The 21,046-nt window shown below is 36.9% G+C and overlaps 1 protein-coding gene across 1 annotated transcript in view; it reads left to right on the top strand.

Moving 5' to 3' along the window:
* Positions 1-21,046, top strand: part of DLG2 (discs large MAGUK scaffold protein 2) — a 1,902,487-nt gene that overhangs the window by 10,199 nt on the left and 1,871,242 nt on the right. The window contains exon 2 of the mRNA XM_045817849.1: positions 8,430-8,561. Coding sequence (XP_045673805.1) covers positions 8,430-8,561 — 132 coding nt within the window. The remainder of the gene's footprint in view (positions 1-8,429; positions 8,562-21,046) is intronic.

Here is a 21,046-nt window from a genome sequence, read left to right as displayed (position 1 = left end):
CACCCAAGCTGCTTTTCCATGTGAATGGCTGGTCTCATGTCAAGCTTCACAACTTCCTAAATCCTCCCAAACAAGCAACAGCAGGCCTCAGTGAGCCCCAGGCTCAGCATTAGCAGCAGCCAGCCTAGATTCACAGCTTGGCTTTGCCTGAGAATCTTCAAGCCCAGAACAAGTAGCCATGTCAGATAGCTTTATAGCTCAGAAAGGGTGGCCCTGGGCAAAATACAGGTGGGGGCTGAACCTGGCCTACACCACCCAGGAAACCCAAGGGTCAGCATACCCAGTGGACTGCTACAGACCACATGGGAGCACCACCACCCTGCCCCTGCACAGCTGATCTTCCTCAGAGGGTGGAGGTTTGTGGTCAGTGGTTCAACCAATCCTTGCAGCTGACTGGTCTCGGTAAATCACTCCCATTGACTTGCCAACAGCAACAAAGGCTCAACTACAGGAGAATGGTGTACTCAGCCCACCTGAAGGGTGCACCTCGAGTACCTAGCTTGGACGATAGGGGAGACTGTGCCAATGGACTCTACAGGATATCTACTATATTAGGCCATGCTGCTAGGTTGTGGAGTCAAAGCAACTCTACCTAATACATAAAAACAAACACAGGGAGGCTGCCAAAATGAGGAAACAAAGGAACATGGCTCAAATGAAAGAACAGATAAAAACTCCAGAAAAAGAACAGAAAGAAATGGAGGTAAGCAATCTATCAGATGCGGAGTTCAAAACACTGGTTAAAAGGATGCTCAAGGAACTTATTTAGGACCTCAGCAGCATTAAAAAGATCCAGTCAGACATGAAGGATTTACTAATTGAAATAAAGAACAATTGCCCTGGCTGGTGTAGCTCAGTGGATTGAGTGCTGGCCTGCGAACCAAGGGTAGTGAGTTTAATTTTCAGTGTAGGACATATGCCTCGGTTGTAGGCCAGGTCCCCTGTAGGGGGCACACAAGAGGCAACCACACATTGATGCTTCTCTCGCTTTCTTTCTCCTCCCATTCCCCTCTCTAAAAAAGTAAATAAAATCTTTGAAATAGAGAACAGTTTATAGGGAAACAACAGTACAGTGGATAAAGCTGAGAATCAAATCAATGATTTGGAAGATAAGGAAGCAAAAAACAACCAATCAGAACAAGAGGAAAAAAGAACTGAAAAAAATGAAGATAGTGTAAGGAGCCTCTGAAATAACTTCAAGAGGTCCAACAGTCATATCATAGGGGTCCCAGAAGGAGAGGAGAAAGAACAAGAAATTGTCACCAGAACACAGCTCACAGACTGACACATGCACTTCTTCACATACTAACTTCATCACTAAAAAAACAAACAAGAAATTGGAAATCTATTTGAAAATGTAATGAAAGAAAACTTCTCTAATTTGATGGAGGAAATAGACATGCAAGTCCAGGAAGCACAGAGTGTCCCAAACAAGATGGATGCAAAGAGGCCCACTCCAAGACACATCATAATTAAAATGCCAAAGGTTAAGGATAAAGAGAGAATCTTTAAAGCAGCAAGAGAAAAAAAAGTTACATACAAAGGAGTTCCCATAAGATTGTCGGCTGATTTCTTAAAAGAAACTTTGTAGGCCGGAAGGGATTGGCAGGAAATATTCAAAGTCATGAAAAGCAGGGACCTACAGCCAAAATTGTTGTACCCAGCATAGATATTATTTACACAAGAAAAAAACAAAAGCAGTTCATCATCACCAAACCATTATTGTATGAAATGTTAAAGGGACTTATTTAAGAACAAGAAGAACATAACTATGGACAATAAAATGGCAATAAATACATATCTATTAACAATTAAATTTAAAAAACAAACTAAGCAAATGAACAGAGAGAGCATCTTGGACATGGGGAGTGTTTTAATGGTTGCCAGGTGAGAAAGGGGAGTGGAGGAATGGGTGAAGAGGTGAGGGGATTAAGAGCAAATACGTAGTTACAGAATAGCCATGGGGATGTACAGAGTATGGAGTAGCCAAAGAACACATGACCCATGGACATGAACCATGGTGGAGGGATTGCCTGAGAGAGTAGGGGGTGCTGGGTGGAGAAGGACAAAAGAGGAAAAAATAGGAAAACTATAACAGCATAATTAATAAAATACAATAAAAACAAAAAACCTTCCATCGCTTGTTATTCCTCCTTAGGTATAAGGCCAAACCTAGCATGGTTTGTATGGCGTCAACTTACTTCCCCGCTCTCATGGCATCTGGTACCTCATCATAGCATTACTGCATTTATTTCAATTTTTTACTTTGTTGAAATATCCTATTTAATTATCTTTACTTTCAGACAAAAATTTCTGAGAGGTTAGAATATTGTCTGTCTTATTCACTATCTAGTTTCTGATACCTAGAACATAGTAAGGTACTCAATAAATATTTCATTAATGAATGAAAGAACTTACTATTTCTCTCTACTAGACTTTTTAAGGTAGGATCACTTAAATTTATGTTGTAAATACAATTTTTATATTAAACACATGAGAAAATCAGTGATTCCACATTTAATCCTAAATTCTAAAATTCATTGATACAATTCATGTCTGATTGGTCATATGCATTTTATTTTATTTTTTCATAGAAATACAATCAACTCTTTCTGAGGAATTTAGGGTGCTATTGTAGAAGGAACACTACACAGGAATCAGAGCTTTAGGATGAAGCTCTGGTGTTTAGTAGCTCTGTGATCTTGGACAAACTACTGTGATTTTCAGGTTCATGTATAATATGACTTCTCAGTAGTGAGAATTGGATAAGATAATGCATGTAAAAATTCTGTCTAAACTGTAAAAAGTGTTGCATAAGTTTATGTAAAGAATTTCATTATTGCTCTGGCCAGTGTGGCTCATGTGCTTGGCGTGTCATCCTGTAACAGGAAGGTTGTGGGTTCCATCCGCAGTCTGGGAGCAGACAGGTGGCAATGGATCTATGTTTCTCTCTCTCCCTTCTTCTCTCCAAAGGCAATGAAAAAAATGCCCTCAGGTGAGGATTAAAAAAGTATTTCATGATTCTAAATGCTCTGCTCTCCAAGATTTGTGTATTAAGTTCATCCTTTCCTCTACTACATTTCAATTTTAGTTTTCTTAACATATATTCTGTCATTCTTTTTTTCTTAGTTGTGACAAACAAATTTGTGTCATGCTTTCCTTCTTTATAAAAACTCATTTGTGAGCACTATTGCCATTAGCTCTTTCAAATTTAAATTACCTATCCCAAATTATTTATAACTTTTGGCAATTCTATTTTTAAACCCCAAAAGAGTTGAACCTTAGTAACAGACACATGATTACCTACAATTTCAATTATGTAACACTCTATCCTTTGGATTCATATTTCATGCAAAATTTTTTTGTTTTAAGAAATGATTCTCCCTCCCATTTCCTCCTGCGCCTGCCTTGAGGTAATCCAAATTTAGTTTCATTCTTTCAGTAGAGGAGTTATATGAAGAAAGATTTCTTTTAATAAAGAAAATAGGATAACTGAAGCCATTATATTGGCAATTCAGGTGAAAAATTCTGAAAGTATACAAGGTTATTTGAACATCAATTAAAATATTAGTCTTGACTTACGTGGACAATTATTCAACTTTCCACTTTATTCAATTTGTCACCTGTCAACATTTGGCTAGGGATCTTTGACTTGACAACAGGATACACACACACACACACACACACACACACACACACACACATTTTCTTAATTTATCATTTTGCATAGGCATCTAGTTTTAGATTACCTGGAAGCTCAAGCCTTTATTAATCAGAAACAAGAATTTAAGCCGAGACAAGGGCATAATGACATTGCCCCCTGGTGGTGGTACAGGGCAGTACTTCCAGCACTAGAGGCTGGCATGCAGAAGCCTAAGTTGCCTGAGAGAGACTACACTATATTTGACCAGTTAAAAATATTCTAGCATTTTGCTTTATGTATGAGATTTTTCTCATACAGAGATGAGAGGCATAATAAGCTCCGTTGGTTTAGAGGTCATATAACTGCTTGAAATCAATACATTGTCTTCCCTGAGTCATTAATATGTGCTGAGTGAGTGAATGAACATCCCCTTACCTACCAAATTATACTTGTGGACATTATTATGGGAATGTTGTTGGGACATTTTTGAGAATTGCTCCTCACGAATAGAAGATTAGAAAAAGTGAATACCTGCAAAAATGCCACAGTAGTAAAAAAAAGCTTAAAAGCTATAATGAAAGAAAAGAGAAAAAGATACCTGGTACCTAGTAAAATCTTAAAAACTATGTAATAAATGAAGAAATAAAGAAGTCTGAAGCTTGAGGCACTAAGATAATCAGATAATTAGAGCCCAAAGACACATAGAAGTACTGAGGGAGGTGTAGTATAATTATTATATTGTTGATTACTTACATTAATCATTAGGAATGGGTTAGAAAATGAGGTTAGTAAGCCACTGTCATTTAGGGAAACCTCTGATTGTTTAATTATTGATGAAATGGGGATTTAAATATTTGCCCTTGATTCCAAGAGTTGTTAAAAATATTACCAGTATGAAAGCATACAAAAATTAAAGTCCTATGCAAATGTATTAGTATATGTTTATGCCACCATCTTCTGTTAATATATCTTATTTTAAAACTGGAGTAGACTCTCTGTGCATCCACATTCATTTTTATATTTCTAACCTTCTTAGGTAAAAAAAATAACTAATTACAAAATGTTTTCCACTTAATACTGCCTATTGAAGTATTCCCTTATTTCATGGGAGTAAGCTTGAGGTGTGCTATATAATTTAGGAGTATTAGGGAAGGCCTCATTGATTAGGTGACATATGAGCAGAGACATGAAAGAAGAGAAGGAGTAAGCTTTGTGGATGTTTGAGGAAAGAATGTTTAGGTGGAATAGCAAGAATAGAGGCCCTCAGGTAGGAGAGTTCTTGCTATACTGAGAAAGAGCAGAGACCACTGTGACTAGAGTAGAGTGTGCAAGAGGAGAGGTGTAAGACCTGAAATCGGAGAGGCAGGCTTTTGCTGAGAGAGATGGGGAGTCACTGGAGGATTTAAACTGAGGAGTGATGTATCTGACTTACTATCTTTCTGGCTGCTGTGTTTGGAAATGCTGTAGGAAGGTGAAGGTGACAGCGTGTAAACTAGTAGGAGGTTATTGCAGTAATGCGGGGGGTATATAATGGTGGCTGGACCAGGGAGGCAGTGCCGGAGGTGGTGAAAAGTGATAGGATTCTGTATGTAATTTGATATTAGAGCCAACAAGATTTACTGACAGATTAGGTGTGGAGAATTAGAGAAGAAGATTGAAGATGACTCCAGTGATACTGGCTTGAATGATCGAAAGGACCAGAGATGAACGTTGTGGAAGAAATAGATTGGGGGTGGTGACTAAGACCTGAAGTTCAGTTTTGACAAGTTAAATTTGAGATGCTTATTAGACATCAAAATAGAAATGTTGACTATACAGTTAGTTGTGAGTTTGTAACTCTGGGAAAAGGTCTGGACTATATAGATATAAATTTGGGAGACTTGAGAGTCCTGACAGTGTTTGAAGCCAGGAGACTGAATAAGGCTACCTAAGGAGTACGAATAGAAAGTCTCCAGAAGTTTAGGGGCTTGAGGGTGGAGGAGGACCGGTACAAGTGACTGCGATGTAGGGAGAGGACTGGAAAGAGAGCACTGCCCCAGAAGCAGCGGTGTGCTGGTGGGGCTCCTGCCAGCTTGCAGGAGCCTATTGTAACATCTTCAATGAATTTTCAAGCTGCTTTGAAACACAGCCATTTAAAAATTGAATTACATAAATGTACATTAAAGTAACTATATTAAAAGTAACGCTCAAAACTCACCACTTCCTAGTTATTATTTTTTTTACATTTTTTTTTACCTTGTATGCTTATTTACATCTGTTTATCTGTGTGGTGGACAAGCTATGTAATGGTGTACTGCTGTGTGTCTCTTCCCAAGTCCACAATGATGTTACTTTGGTAGCTTGATATTGGCCCTCGTGGGAATGTTTACACCTTGGAAATTGCAAATGCTACACACCAGGGCTTGATTTATTGTTTTGCTGATAAGAAAGTGATAAAATGTTAATAATGAAAGTACAAATTAAAAACATATTATTTCTCTCATATGTGGAATCTAATGAACAAATGAATTAACAAGCAAAACAGAGACAGACTCACAGATAAAGAACAGATGACAGCTAGTGTGGGGCATTAGGTGGGGAAGGGAGTGAGCAAAAAGGAGAAAGGACTCATGGATATGGACAACAGTGAGGTGATTGCTGGGGGGAGGGGGTCTAAAGAGACTAAATGGTAATGGGAAAATATAACAAATGTTATTTTATTTAAGAAAGCATACTATGTCTGTAGCTATTACATTGTGATTAGCAGAGAAATTAAAAAACATTTGTCCACTATTTAATAATTATTTGACTCAGCAAAGCAGTTGTGTAATTGATGAAGGAATGAGTGAAGGTTTATCCCTTAAGCCATCTTTGTTGTTTCATCTGCATCATACTCATTAATGTGATAGAAAAAAATCAACCAACATTCATGTTGGAACTACTCATTCATCAGTTACAACCCTAAACTGGCTATGACTTTAAGACTTTGCCAAAAATCAATAAAAATGTATGAATCATAAAACCAGGAAAATTACTCATAGACTTAATTACTTTAAGACTCTGGTCATTTTGGCTGTTGCCATTTTCTTCAGAAGCTTTCTAAACGTAGTTTTACACTACACAAGTTGGTGATAAACATAGTTTTTCACTGGTTAAGGTGAGTCTTGTCCTCCCTCAGAAGGCATTTCAGATCTGAGTAAATCAGTTACTGTATTTTATATTCTCTGTGATACTGCTGTGTAGTTATGTGACTTGAGCCTGGCTGGTGTGGCTCAGTGGGTGAGTGCTGGCCTGCAGACTGAGGGGTTGTCGGTGTGATTCCCAGTCAGGTTGTGGGCCAGGCCCCCAATTGGGAGCATGCAAGAGGTGACCTGTTGATGTTTCTCTTGCACATTGATGTTTCTCTCCCTCTCTTTCTCTGACCTTCCCTCTCTCTCTAAAAAAATAAGTAAAATATTTTAAAAAAAATTTGTGACTTGCCATTCTCCAAATAAATCTTTGTGTTGGAGCAATAAAGTTGAAGCTTCTCACTTCCAAAAAAAAAAAAAAAGAAAGAATTGTCACTACACACACAGGCATTATCATTCTGGTGACTTTTTCAAGGATATTTTGTCTTGTGGGGGATAAAGACATATATTCCAAAAGCCATTATATGGCAGTATGTAGTAAGAATGCCTAGAGTTATTTGTGTTTGTAAAATGGTTTGTAAGAAGGGTGATGATGATTAATTTTAACTGTCAGAGATAGCTTTATGCAAGAGAGAGCATTTGAGTTAGCTGTAAATGAATTGGGTTTTCAGTTGATTTGTTGACTGCTTTCTATATGTATGCATATATATATTTGTAAAGATTTTATTTATTTATTTTTAGACAGGGGAAGAGAGGGAGAAGATAGGGAAAGAAACCTTAAAGTGTGGTTGCCTCTCACACAGACTCTACTGGGGACCTGGCCTGCAACCCAGGCATGTGCCCTAGACTGGGAATTGAACCAGCAGCCCTTTGCTTCGCAGGCCTGGCGCTCAATCCACTGAGCCATGCCAGCTAGGGCTGCTTTCTTTATATTAGATATTGTGCCAAGTATTGTGTAATTTAATGCGACTACCTCTGAGGGAACTGAAGTTCAGAGAGGTTTGGTGACTTGTTAAAGATCACACACAGCTAGTAAGTAGAGAGAGGTGCAGATCTAGCTGACAGCAAACCCTTTCCAATATAGCACACAGATTCTAGAGAGAGTGGAATGTGGGAGCATGTTCCAATACAGGGAGCAGTAGGAACAAAGAAAAGCACAAAGGTAAGAAAAAGGAGGGAGGGAGAAGTAAGGGAAGGAAAGAGAGAGAAATCCAATGTGCCTCGGGCACTGAGTGTGTATATAAAGGGAATATGGAATTCCCACCACAGTGGAATTTGTGGTGGGAAATATGGCTGAAAATATGGGTGGTATAAAGATTACAGGAGGGAGGTCTTGAAGGTCAAGTTAAGGAATTTGGGCACTTCTTGTAGGACGTCATCAATTTTAAGATAATTTTTCTGACAAGAGAGAATTATATCTGTTGCCAGCTTTGCATTTGGGACCTTTGTTTTGTTTGTTTCTGGTTACAGATTCTTTTGGAAGGCAGGACTATAGAAATAAAGTAGGTTCTTAAAAGTTAAGTGTAATTCTCAATTTTGTGTGGTAGTTTAGGGAATTCATGATTATTTTATTAAGTTCTTTTTTGCCATGAAAATAGGAATATAACTATAGAATTGTTTAATGTAAGCTTACTATTTTTAAGACCATAAGATAGTATTTAAAAAATCATGTTTTTCAGATACTGACCGAGCTTTGTCATTACTAGAAGAATACTGCAAAAAATTAAAGAAACCAGAGGAGCAGCAGTTGAAAAACGCTGTTAAAAAGGTGATGGGCATCTTTAGGAGCACCTTATTCCAAGCTTTGCTAGGTATGTATTAAAAATTATGTATTATCTTAGTGGTAAGAATTGGGCCTGGTAGTCTGAGAAACGTGGTCAGAGAACCTGATGTTAACCAAATTTAAGAGTGGAATAATCGTTTTTGATAGTAGAAGAAAAGGTTTGGGTTCTTTTTCTTATTTAAAGTTAACCTAAAAAAGAACTGTTAAAGAGTATTAATAAAGTGTGGATTATTAAAAATATAAATATTGAAAGGATGATTTGTATGGGAAGGAAAATTTACGCAGGAACAAACCTGACTTGTGTGTTGTTAGGGAAGGAAGTTGCCCAGCACAAAACACAAAGGGGCACATTTGACGCAGAATCAAGTCCTGCTTTTACTCTCTTCTTAAAACAAAAATTAAAGTATCCTCTTCTTCTTTTTTGCTTCCCTTATGAAAGTTTATGACCCAAATAGAACAATTTGTTGATGAAAATCTCAGTGCTTTGGAATTCTTGTCAATTTGTCAGGAATCAAACTATATAAGGTTTAACTTTATGTTTATTTTCTAACTTAGTAAAGATTTTCTTAACAATCTTTAATAATCAAGGATATAGTTTATTTATGTATGACTATATACATGTATCTTTTGCATTTATGCAGGTAACTTTTAATTCTTTTTAATGGTATTTTAAGAGTTAAAATAAAGTAGCAAAAAGATATCAGCGAACATCTCCCCTCAACAAGAACAGCCAACTAATGAAATAATTTAAAAAACCCCACTTAATTATACTATGTATTTTACTGACCTTAAATAGTGCATTTTAAAGAAATAACTGAGTTTACTAGATGTTATTATTGCATTTTTAAGTTCTGATAGTTATTAAAATAAAAATATAAAAATGGGAATTATGAGAATTAACCTTGAAAATATTTTATATGTTTTTATTGATATGTTTACACTTACTAAAAAAACTCCAAGTTGTTCTGAATATAATTTTCAACACCATTACACTTTGAAAATTTGAAAATCAGTCTGTTGATTAAAAACAGAAGAAAAAAGCTTTATAGGATTATTTTGCCTGTGGATTAAGTTCTTTAAAATATTCTCTTGTGGCTGGTAAGAATTAACAACACAAACAACTGTAATCATCTTAGTTGGTATTAAATAGAAACAACTCTAAATGGATTCTTGCAGAATTTAAATAAATCCTGTCATTAGATAATATAGTTGACAATATTTTAAGCCACAAATTTCTCAATTAATTAATAGTTTCATCCTATTTGTAATTAGTGAAGGCAATTAACTGAATGGCAATATCTGTCAATAAGTTTGTATGATACCTTTAGTTAAGACTAGCCAAGTTTTTTTGAGAGTTTCAGTTTTTGAACTTGATTTAGGAAGAGCATTGTTATTTACCACATTTGGGCAATGTAACCATTCAGTACGGTGACATTAATACATGGGGAATAAAACGACAAGTGAATGACAAAGCATTGCATTTTGTAATTGTTTTGAGTGAGTGATAAATATATTGGCAAATAGCCTACATTGTAGTTTGAATGTCTCTAAAAAATGAGAGGCAGCAATAATCTGTAAAAAGCTGTTATGTAAGTAATCCTGGTGCCCAGCTTTGAATGGCTGGATTTGCTTTGGCTGGTTTTTAAAAGTCATTTTGGGATAAACTAGACTGCAAAAAATGGAGCAACATTATACAACAAAATAATAATTTTTTATTCAAGTCTATGTGGATTGCTAAGTACTGATTACAAATGTGTTGTTATTGAATGTTTTAGTGGTCTCACTGTGTATTGTCTTCAAGGACACAAAAGAAGAAAAACCACGTAGCCCTGTGCATCCTGAAGGGGATCAAAGCTTTGTAAAAGGACAAGGAGGGAGCCATTGATAAATACAACATTGTTTATGGCCTATAACTTGTTTTCTGTTTTAACCACCCCCTCCCCCCACATTTTGTTATTGTTCTTGGTAGAAGTAAGGGAAAGACGGTGGCTTCATCCATTGTCCTGATATTTAGATAGCCAGTACATTGAAATAACAACTTGCACGAATCTCAACTGCAGAAATAGAAGAGAATCACAATGCATACCACCCAACACAAATGAACAGTAAAGTGAAACACTGCTATTGCAGAATGTGCTGCAACATTTGCATGTGACCAGGAAACCAAGGCTCTACAGGTGAAAAATAATCACTTTGAAAATGAATACTGTCCTTCTTTTGTGGTCCATCATCACGCTTTCAAAAACCCCGCCAAAGGCTAATATGTTTAGATGGTATAATCTTTGAGGACAGAATTCTATTTGTATAACCTTGATTACCATTATAGTGCATAAAAGCATTTTATAAACGAGGTTCTCTTATAATAGGTGGAAGGTGATAGCTAAAGTGTTGATATTTTTAATTTTTAAAGTATAATTTTATCTGATTAAAAAAGTAATATATGCTAATTCTTGAAAATTTGAAAAATACATAAAGTAAAGTAAGAAAGTAATATTTGTGGTAAAGTGGATTGCTCTTACTGTAAATAGCTGGATATATGAAAAACATGGAGAATGATGAATTGTTTAACTTTCTTCCTCTTTGCTTTGAGAGTCCCTGCATTTAGTTTTTGTTTTCCATTTACTAATAATTGGCAGTGGACAAAGACACTTTAAGCTTTTAAAAGTTAGTCATTAGTGTTTATTGGTATATAAAAAAAGAATGCCGGACGCTGCAATGTGCCAGAAGCTGCACACTTACATGCCAGGCTTAGGGTGACATCTTGTGGTCATACTGAGGAAAAAGTTTGGTCCAGTGGATCATTTTTTCCATGATGATTGCATTAACACCTTACAGAATTTGAATAGAAATGAATTGACATTCCACAATATTTTACAAATTAATTTAGGGTTTTTTTATTTAGTATTGCTAAAACATTTTGTTTTTTAAGGTACTAAGGTTATTTATTCTTCAACTAGATGCTGCAGGACCAAGATGAACTTTTAAAAATATTATTTTTTACTTCTCTTTCAGATATTTTGAAAATTAAAAATTCTCTTTTTAGTGTTTGAGGTGAACTATTCTGGAAAGATTTGGATAGTAAAGTGATACTGTCCTTAAAACCCTGCCAGGAGCAGCATCTTAGAAAAGTGCTATTCCACTTTATAGAGACTTGCATGTTGGATTTTGTATTAGAGTAGAATACTTTTTATTTCCATGAAGCTTAATACAGAATCCTATGGATGCTTGACATTACTAGCAATGTGGATGAGACATTAGACAGGTACATATTGGGATTTATCACCTCTTGTGGAAGCCTCTACCATATCCCCTACCTGCCAGCAGCCTTAAGTAGCCCTTTTATTATGACTCTCAGTGTTTTGTTTATATTACTATAAAGTACTGATTACATTGCCTTTTGATAAACTGAAGACTATTGCCTTCTTAATAGACTGTGAGTACCTTGAGAGATGAAATTGTATCTAATTAACCTTTGTACCACCAGTATGTGGACCTTTAATAAATAATAGGTTGTCAATAAATTTTTATTCATTTATTCAACAATTATTTATATTTTTATTTTTTAAAGATTTCATTTATTTATTTTTAGGGAGAGGGGAAGGGAAGGAGAAAGAGAGGGAGAGAAACATCAATGTGTGGTTGCCCCTCATGCGCCCTGTACTGGGGACCTGGCCCACAACCCAGGCATGTGCCTTGACTGGGAATCAAACTGGCAACCCTTTGGTTTGCAGGCTCATGCTCAATCCACTGAGCTACACCAGCCAGGGCTCAACAATTATTTTTAAAAGTCTTGTTATATTGTGGTAGGCAATAGAGATACATTAATCAACTAAAGAGGAGAGGATAGTCTTTGTCCTCATGGGTAAGGGAGAGCAATCGAGTAGGGGAAAGAGACATCAGGTGTGCTGTTAGTTAATTTATTTAAGTATAACAGGTGACAAGTACTACAAGTTCAATCTGTGTAAGAGTTTTTATCACATTTTAGTTTGAATAATATAAAACTGCTACATATTTTCTCAGTACAGTAATTCTAATATAATACTTTTATTTCAAAGTAACATCTGTTTGAAAACATCACGGCTATTTTGGTCTTAATTATTCATCATAACATAGTTTTTGCCAACTGATCATAAGAAAGTCAAAGAATTTTTTATAGATGATGGGGATTGTGAAGACCCACACAGTCATATGAATTTGAAACAACATGGTTTTAGTCCTCCAAAGCAGAGGTTCCCAAAGTGCAGCTCTTGGAGCAGCAGCAGCCTTACCAGGGACATGGTTAGCATGGCCGATTCTTGGGCCTTACCCCAGAGACACTGAACCAGAGCCTCTGGAGTGTTTTAATAAGCCTCCCAGGTGATTATGAGGCATGGTAAAGTTTGAGAACATGTGTTCTAAGTGGTTAGATAGTTTGCCACTTGAAGGAAGTAATACAGCAGGTGAGTATTATCAATGCACTTGGAAAAATAGGACAATGGCATTTCTTCATTCTTGATTTTTTAAAAAAAATCTGATTTGATCTTTAACAAACATAAATGAACCATTATCATTCTGGGATATATCTCGAGTACCTAAATTAATGAATATTATTATGAAATCCAATTTTTTATAGAAAATACAAGAGTGTATCTGAAACATTTAAGTTTTTTAAAAGATTATATTCATTTAGTTTTAGAGGGAAGGGAAGGAGAAAGAAAGGGAGAGAAACATCAGTGTGTGGTTGCCTCTTGCATACCCCCTACTAGGGACCTAGCCTGCAACCCAGGCATGTGCCCTGTTTGGGAATTGATCCAGCAACCCTTTGGTTTGCAGGCCTGCTCGCAATCCACTGAGCTAAAAGTAGCCAGGGCTTGGCTTTGTTTTTCCCCCCTTTGGATACTTAATGACAGTTTCTATCTATGGTGCTAAGGATAGAGAATAGCAAAGCTACATTGTATGAGGCTTACTCACTTAGGTAAGTGCTTGCTGCCGCTCACAACCTCGAAGCATGTTCTCCAGTAAAACAAATAAGTTACTGCATGTTATGGACCTTCAAATAAGTCTCCACTGGTCAAAGCAGTAAATGTTAAATTCTTATATACCAAGGTCTAGTATGTTCCTGCTTATTTGTTTACAATCCCCGTTTAAGTAAAAGAGTGCTGGTATTATAGTTATTGCAATTGAGTAATAATAATGAAGTATTTATGAAGTGTTTACCTATTTACATGGATATATGTAATGGATGTTATTTTTTAATTTAATCTTCATTGTATTGTTTTCCATTACCATTTAGTCCCCTTAAACCCCCTCACCCCAACCATCAGCACACGGTTGTCCCTGTCCATGAGTCCTTTGTCCTATTTGCTCAACCCCTGCACCCCCCCACTCCCCTAGCTGTCATCTGTTCTCCATCCATGAGCCTGTCTCTGTTTTGCTTGCAAGTTCAGCTTGTCCATTAGATTCCACATAGGAGTGAAATCATATGGTATTTGTCTTTCTCTGACTGGCTTATTTCACTCAGCATAATGTTCTCCAGGTCCATCCATGCTGATGCAAAGGGTAAACTTTTCTTCTGTTTTACCGCTGAGTAGTATTCCATTGTGTAAATGTCCCATAGGTGTTTTATCCACTCATCTACTGATGGACACTTGGGCTGCTTCCATATCTTGGTGACTGTAAATAACACTGCCATGAATATAGGTGTGCTTATGTTCTTTTGAATTAGTGTTTTGGGCTCTTTTGGATATATTCTCAGAAGTGGCATCACTGGGTCAAAAGGCAGATGCACTTTTAATTTTTTGAGGTGTCTCCATACTGCTTTCCACAGTGGCTGCACCAGTCTGCATTCCCACCAACAGTGTGGAAGTGTTCCTCTTTCTCCACATCCTTACCAGCACTTGTTGTTTGTTGATTTATTGATGATAACCTTTCTGACAGGTGTGAGATGATAGTTCATTGTGGTTTTAATTTGCATTTCTCTGGTGATTAATGATGTTGAGCATCTTTTCAAATATCTATTGACCATCCTGGATGTTAATACAGACCAAATTCTTACCCTTAAGGAAGTTAAGGTCATTTGGGAAGGTAATATTCACATACATAGAAACAAGTGCAAGACAAGATATGCATTAAGGAGTAAACTCTGAGGCTAGACCAAAATGCTATAGGAGTTCAGAGAATGTGAGGATCACCGTAGACTGGTGTTGTTAGGGTAGCTTTAGTTCTATAAAATGTAAAGTTGAGCTGGGTCTTGTAACTGATAGGATTTGGGCAAAAAGAGAGGCTAGAGAAGGACATTTTCTCCATCTGTCCATCTGCCCATCTGCCCCTCCATTCATCCATCCATCCGTTCATTCAAAAGATATTTATTGAGGACTGTGCTAGGCACCCTCATGTATTCACTGGGAACACAAGCATCAAACACATTTGCATAAACAGTATATATTTACAATGTGATAAATGCCATAAAGAAAAGTAGAGGGTGCGATGAGTGAGAGACTTAACCTTAGCAGTGGAATCAGGGAAAGCTTTCTTTGGGAGTGATGTTTGAGGTGAAGAAATTATACAGATTCATAGACGTCAGAAAGAAAATGAAGAAATGGATTTGACTGCAACAGGGGTTTGAGATGTTTTTGATATTTATGCTTTTAAAATGTCCTCTAGGAGTTGGGTAAGGTATCACATTAGTCTTAAATCTCTGAAGAGACTGAAATTTGAAGGTAAACTTGAGAAACAAGAATGGTAAGCATAAAAGGTGACCCAAACAACCTTTATTATTTCCAGTGCTAAATTGTCATACACTGAGTGCGATTAGTTGTGTTTTTCGGGTCAGGCAGGAATCCATTATTTCTTAAGTTTAAATTTGACACTTTAGATTGGACGCCATCCAGAGGATTAGCTGCCATTCTTGGCTCTGGACTTTATGTATTTGCTGCAGGATTTATGTCACCAGATGGCACCATTTAACTGAATTTATGTGCTTTATGTATAAGGCTGGTTGTTTTAAAAGTAGGATGCTTTTATTTGTGCTATTCCCGAAACAGGAAAAGTTAATTTATTTTGATGGCATATGAGACTTCTATTCAGAGTAAAGTGATGAAACCCCAAAGGCTTGATGAGAGCAAGAAAGGACCTAGTAATTTCTGCTAAGTACCTAATCAATGAAAATTTAGTGGTGGTCACTAGCATCAATAGTGCAACAGGGTTTGGCAAAAGTAGGTTTATGGTTGTGAGTATGTGAAACACAGAGTTTATTCTTGTATTATTTAATCATGATTGTATTATTTTCCATATGGACAACTGCAAAACTACTTTTGCCTACCCCCGTATACGGTAGCTGGTTAAAAAGCAGACAGAATACACTAGATTTCCCCATCTAGGTTTTCCTAAGCTAGCATTGTAATATTATAAATATTTTAGCCTTGAGTTTAACTTTGTAGTGTAGGGATTTGATATACATAATAACAAAAATATAGAGAAGATTCTAAAACATTTTAGGAATAAACCCTTTCAAGATACCTTGAAATATGGTAATACCATGTTAGCAAATTTTTGTTCAAGAGAGTGTATGTTATATTGAACTTTAGAACTAAAAAAATTAATAGAACATGATTGGGGTATTCTTCTTAGTGTAAACATTCCAAGGTAATGAATATTTATTATTTCTTGATTAAAAACTTCTTTAATACTTTCCTCACCTTTAAGTGAAATTAGTCACTTTCTTCTATATGTTTCCATGGTATTTGTGCATATTTCTGGTGTGACACTTATTGCATTGCATTATTGGTAATTGATTACATGTTGATCTTCAGTAGACTGTGAGCATCTTGAATGCAGGGAATAGTTCTAATTCAGTATGGGGTATAGTGTCTACCATGGATTATTCATTCTATTTTTAACTTTTTTTGTTTGACAAAATATATTTTGAACCTCCACTCTCTAAGGCACACTGAGTTGGGGTCTGAGGATTTAGGGACACAAGAGAGGTGGACCTTATTTTCATGGAGCTCATGGTCTACCAAGGGAGACAGACATTAAACAAATAAATACAAATGTGATATGTACTTTGAAATAAATATTTATGTGAATTAAACAGTAAAATCATAAGAATTATTTGAACTGGTCAAATCCATATTACTGTATTATGTTTGTTTAGATAGTATATATTAATTGAAAACTTCTGATAATTATCTATTATCCTTGGAATCAAATCCAGACTTCTCATGCACATGTAAGGTTCTGCACCACCTGTGCCCACCTCTCATCTCATCTCTCACCATTCTTCCCTACTCACTGTGCTCTGGCCGCACTGGCCTTCTCTCTTGTCCCTAAATGCTGCCCAGGGCATTTCCACTTGCTTTTGTTTGTTTGTTTGGAGTGCCTTTCTACCCAAATCTTTGCCTTATTGGCTTATCTCATCACTTAGGTCTCAGTGCCTCTAAAGTGCTTTTCCAGTTCATTACCTGCACCCCACTCCTAAGTCACAGCTGTCACACTACGTGTTTCATTTTGTCACTGTATGTATCACTAGGAGAAATTTTGTTTATGTGTGTTTTGCATGACTTTCTCCACTGGAATGTAAATTCTATAAGAGCAGCTAGTTTGTCTTATTCATTGCTGTATCTTTTATATTAGTTTAGTGTCTAGCACTAAATAGCCACCAAATAAATATTTGTTAAATAAATGGATGAGTAAGTAAGTGTTGCTACATGTTTGGTATGGTGTTAGATACTTGTTTTAGTTCGAAACGTACTCACTTGAATGGAGCAGAACGCTTATGCAAATAGTGTTTTATTTTTACTATACCAGGAGAAGTTTGAAGGTAGGCAGTTGCTGGCATTAAGGCAGCATCGCAGGGACATTCTGGTCAGTATCAAATGGGAATTACAATAGGACCTCAAGGAGGAATTGGGAATACAGTATCAGAAAAGCCCAAGGCACGTGTTGTCAGTCACACAGAGCACCAGGGAGCTTGGCCTGAGCCAAAACAAAGGATACCAGGTCCCATCAAATAGACTTCTGCATCAGAGACCAGATAGGCAGAGACACTGATCGAGGACCAGAGAGAAGCCAAAGGACAGCATGTAGATCCAATAAACCCACCTATTTCTACCCTGAGGACTATGATGGTGGATAAAGCATGTTGCCATCCTCCCTCTTCTGGGAGTCTACTCCCGTACAACTGGGCATTATTTTAGAGAGAGATAAGCAGGAGGGGGGAAGCTATATGAATGAGCAGTTTCGGCTGAGAGAGACTGTTTAAATTATTGAATCAGACTGCACTTTAAACTGGATTGAGTGGTCACTTTCCTCCATTAACTAGGGCTGGAGGGCTCCTGAAGCAGCTGGATAAAGCACAGGCACAGTGAAGAGCTGTACGTTTCGTTTGCAGGTCCATGGTGTGGTGTGAGGGGTGTGTGTGAGCCCACTCTACAGAAGCATGGCCCCCAGTGTTGATTCTTACCTCTTCATACTCCTTTCAGGTTTGACAGTTAGTGTTGAAAAGGATTAACCACAAGAAGGGGCAATGGAAAAAGAAGCACCTCTCAAATATCTCACAGGAAAGGCTCCCTTTCATTCTGTTAGCTCTGGCTCCTGGTAAAAGATAGAAGAGGGTGAGAATGAGGGGCATTGGTCTACCTTTGTTTACTTAAGTCAGTCCTAAATGTTGCTTAAGAAAATATTTATCTTTAATCTTATTTGTTGCTTAGAAGCCATGGAACTTCTTAGCCTATGTTCGGAATTGCAAACATACCAGTAATAACCTACAGCTATACCATGTAGAATCAATTGCCCTGATTCCTAGTTTCTGAGTCCCTGGGTTCTACCTTACATTTGGTTTCCAGGTTGCTATCAAAATAATAAACCCTTATGGAAACATAAGATTATAATTTTCTTTGCAGGACTGTGTGTATACAAATAAATCATCAAATGTACCTAGAGCATGCTAGTGGGCATGCTAGTTCTTATAAAAATGTCTTAATGATGAGTCCCTAAAAGTTTAAGTATTTTTAAAATCACAGATACAAATTATACTTAATATTAAATAATTCTTTTATGAAAACCTTAAGTTTTGAAATTTAGTTATTTGAAAATAAACAGTTACTTCAGAAATAAGCCTTGTGCTTAAGAAATAGTAGCTGCAAGAGATTTTTGAGAGTTTAAGAGCTCTTGAATTGATCAAAATAGAACAATAATTGTAAAGGTGAGTTTAAGAATTCATTAATTGAAGTAATTAATATTATTAACAAAACCTGTTTGTTTCAGGTACAGTGCTACATTTAGTTATTTTTCCTGATATGTGTTCATATTATTTTTGCCATATTTCTCATACAAATCTAATTTCTTAACTATATCCTTTTCTAGAAATGGAGCTCCTTGAAATATGGAAAATTTAACATATTTAACAGGGTTCTCTGCAAGTACCAAACAAATTTTAGTGCAGGATACTTCCATTTTCCAACTTTGAGTATTTCTGTGTGTAACATGGAGGATGCAATTTCTTTAAACATAATGATTATGGAGAAGAATGGTGATTCTACCCTAAAGGTTATAGGACAATGGACAATAATTTTATACCTGATAATTTTATACTTTCTAATTAGAATTATTGTCATTATTAGGGCTTTGTTTGTGGACAGTTAATTTTTTGATCTGCTTTCTAGAAATAATCTCCTCTTTTACTACATCTCATGTACCCACTCTTATGTTCTAGTCTATGTCTTACTAATAACCACACACTTCTGAAATCTCTACTCGCTGACCACTGCTCATCACCTTCTGTTGATCCAGTTTATTTCTGTATTTCCCATGGCAATCGTTCTTTGATCCCACAAGCACTGCTAACCTGTCAGCCTTCAACATTTTTGTGATCTGTTCGCTACTATAAGTCTTCACGTCCCTCCTTACCCAGCTTAGGATGCATGACTCATTGCTATAATTACTCATTTGCATACATCTGCAATTTCATTGTTGTTTCCTTCATCTGCTGGAAAAAACAACCTCTGGTTAAACCCGTCTCCATTCCATGCCTGCACCAATCCAGTCAAATGTGGCTGGAGAAATCCACACAACTTTGTTAACTGGTCTCATTTAAAACTTATGACCAAAAAGCCTTTTATATGTCCTTGGAAAATTCACTTTCTCATTCTCACAGGGATCATTTCACACCTTCTTCCTCCTCAAATTCAATACACCTCACCTCTTCCAACATTAATTTTTCTTCTTATTTTATTGAGAAATAAAAAAAATCAAGGGAGAACTTTCTCGTCTTTTCACCCCTTAATCTACCAACCTACCTACATCTGTATCCACATACTGTGCCTTCCCTTTTATTCAAGTAGATAAACTGTCTCTCTTCTTATCTCAGGCTTAATTCCCCTTTTGAATAGAGTATCAAGTAAGGGTCCTGGAAGGTAGCAGAAGACCTTCTCAGAGAGAGAGTTCAGGAAGGATCTATTTACAAAAGTAGGGGCAGAGTTGAGGGGACTAAGCAGGGATCAAAGCACTTGGGGCATAGGAACAGTGAGTGTTCAGAAGTAGCAGGGAGAGCCAGCTGTTCCTACAACACAGAGAAACCTGTCACCATTGGAGGGGCTGTCTGACAGAAGCTATGGCTTTAGGAAGAGGAACACAGCCACTGCCAAGCCATGGGCCAGAAAGAAGAAAGCTGGAGGAATAAACACTCCAGCCCCACTTTCCTCCCTTTCCTGATCTTCTGCTGGTGGTTCCCAACAGTGTACCTCAAATGGAAGCCAGAGGACAAGGAAGCTGGGTGACATGTCTGTTGAGGTGACATAGTCTTCCCAGGGTGCAGAGCAAGTGCAGAAAGATAATCTGGAAGGGCAAATGTAGAAGATCCATGACAAGTTATATTCTGATATTTCCTCATTTATTCAAAGAATATTCTATAATTATTCTTTTTCTATTTGCAGTTAATTTACCTTCATACTCGATTATTCTTATTAGCACACAAATATCTCTCCTTAAAGAAACAATTTAGAGTAAGGGTTAAGAATATGGACCCTGGAGCCAGTTTGCCTGGATTTGATCCAGGTTCCTCTGCTACTTACTACTTGTGTGACTGGGCAAGTTTCATAGCCTCTCTGTGTCCCAGTTTTCCTGTCTGTAAAATGGGGATGATAATAAAAGTACCTGTCTTGTAGGTCTGTTGTGAGAAGTTACTATATGTATTGCATTTCAAACGGTGCCTAGCAAATACTAAATGTTTGCTATTATTGTCATCTTTAAAATCTATTCTCTTCATCTGCCATCTCCCTTTACTTTGTTTTTCCTTGTCTTCTGGCTTCTGTCTGAGCTGGCCAATGGAAAGTATTAACAGATTGGAAAAAGGGGAGGAAAGAGAGGTTGGGATATTTATTCTTCTGTCCGCCTTCCTTCTGGGCCATGATTTTGTAGTGACTGTGTTATACTTAGGGTCACAGCTCCTGTCATGTAGCCCCTCCTCCATTTCTCTAATCTTCTTTAGAGCAAAAATTATCACAAGAGTTGTTTATACTCCCAGTCTATGCTTCT

The sequence above is a fragment of the Phyllostomus hastatus genome, unplaced genomic scaffold (assembly GCF_019186645.2).
Source record: "Phyllostomus hastatus isolate PE091 unplaced genomic scaffold, TTU_PhHast_1.1 phas_scaffold_317, whole genome shotgun sequence".
NCBI lineage: Eukaryota > Metazoa > Chordata > Mammalia > Chiroptera > Phyllostomidae > Phyllostomus > Phyllostomus hastatus.
Note: the sequence above shows the minus strand (reverse complement) of the source record. Positions and strands in the feature narration are given on the sequence as shown.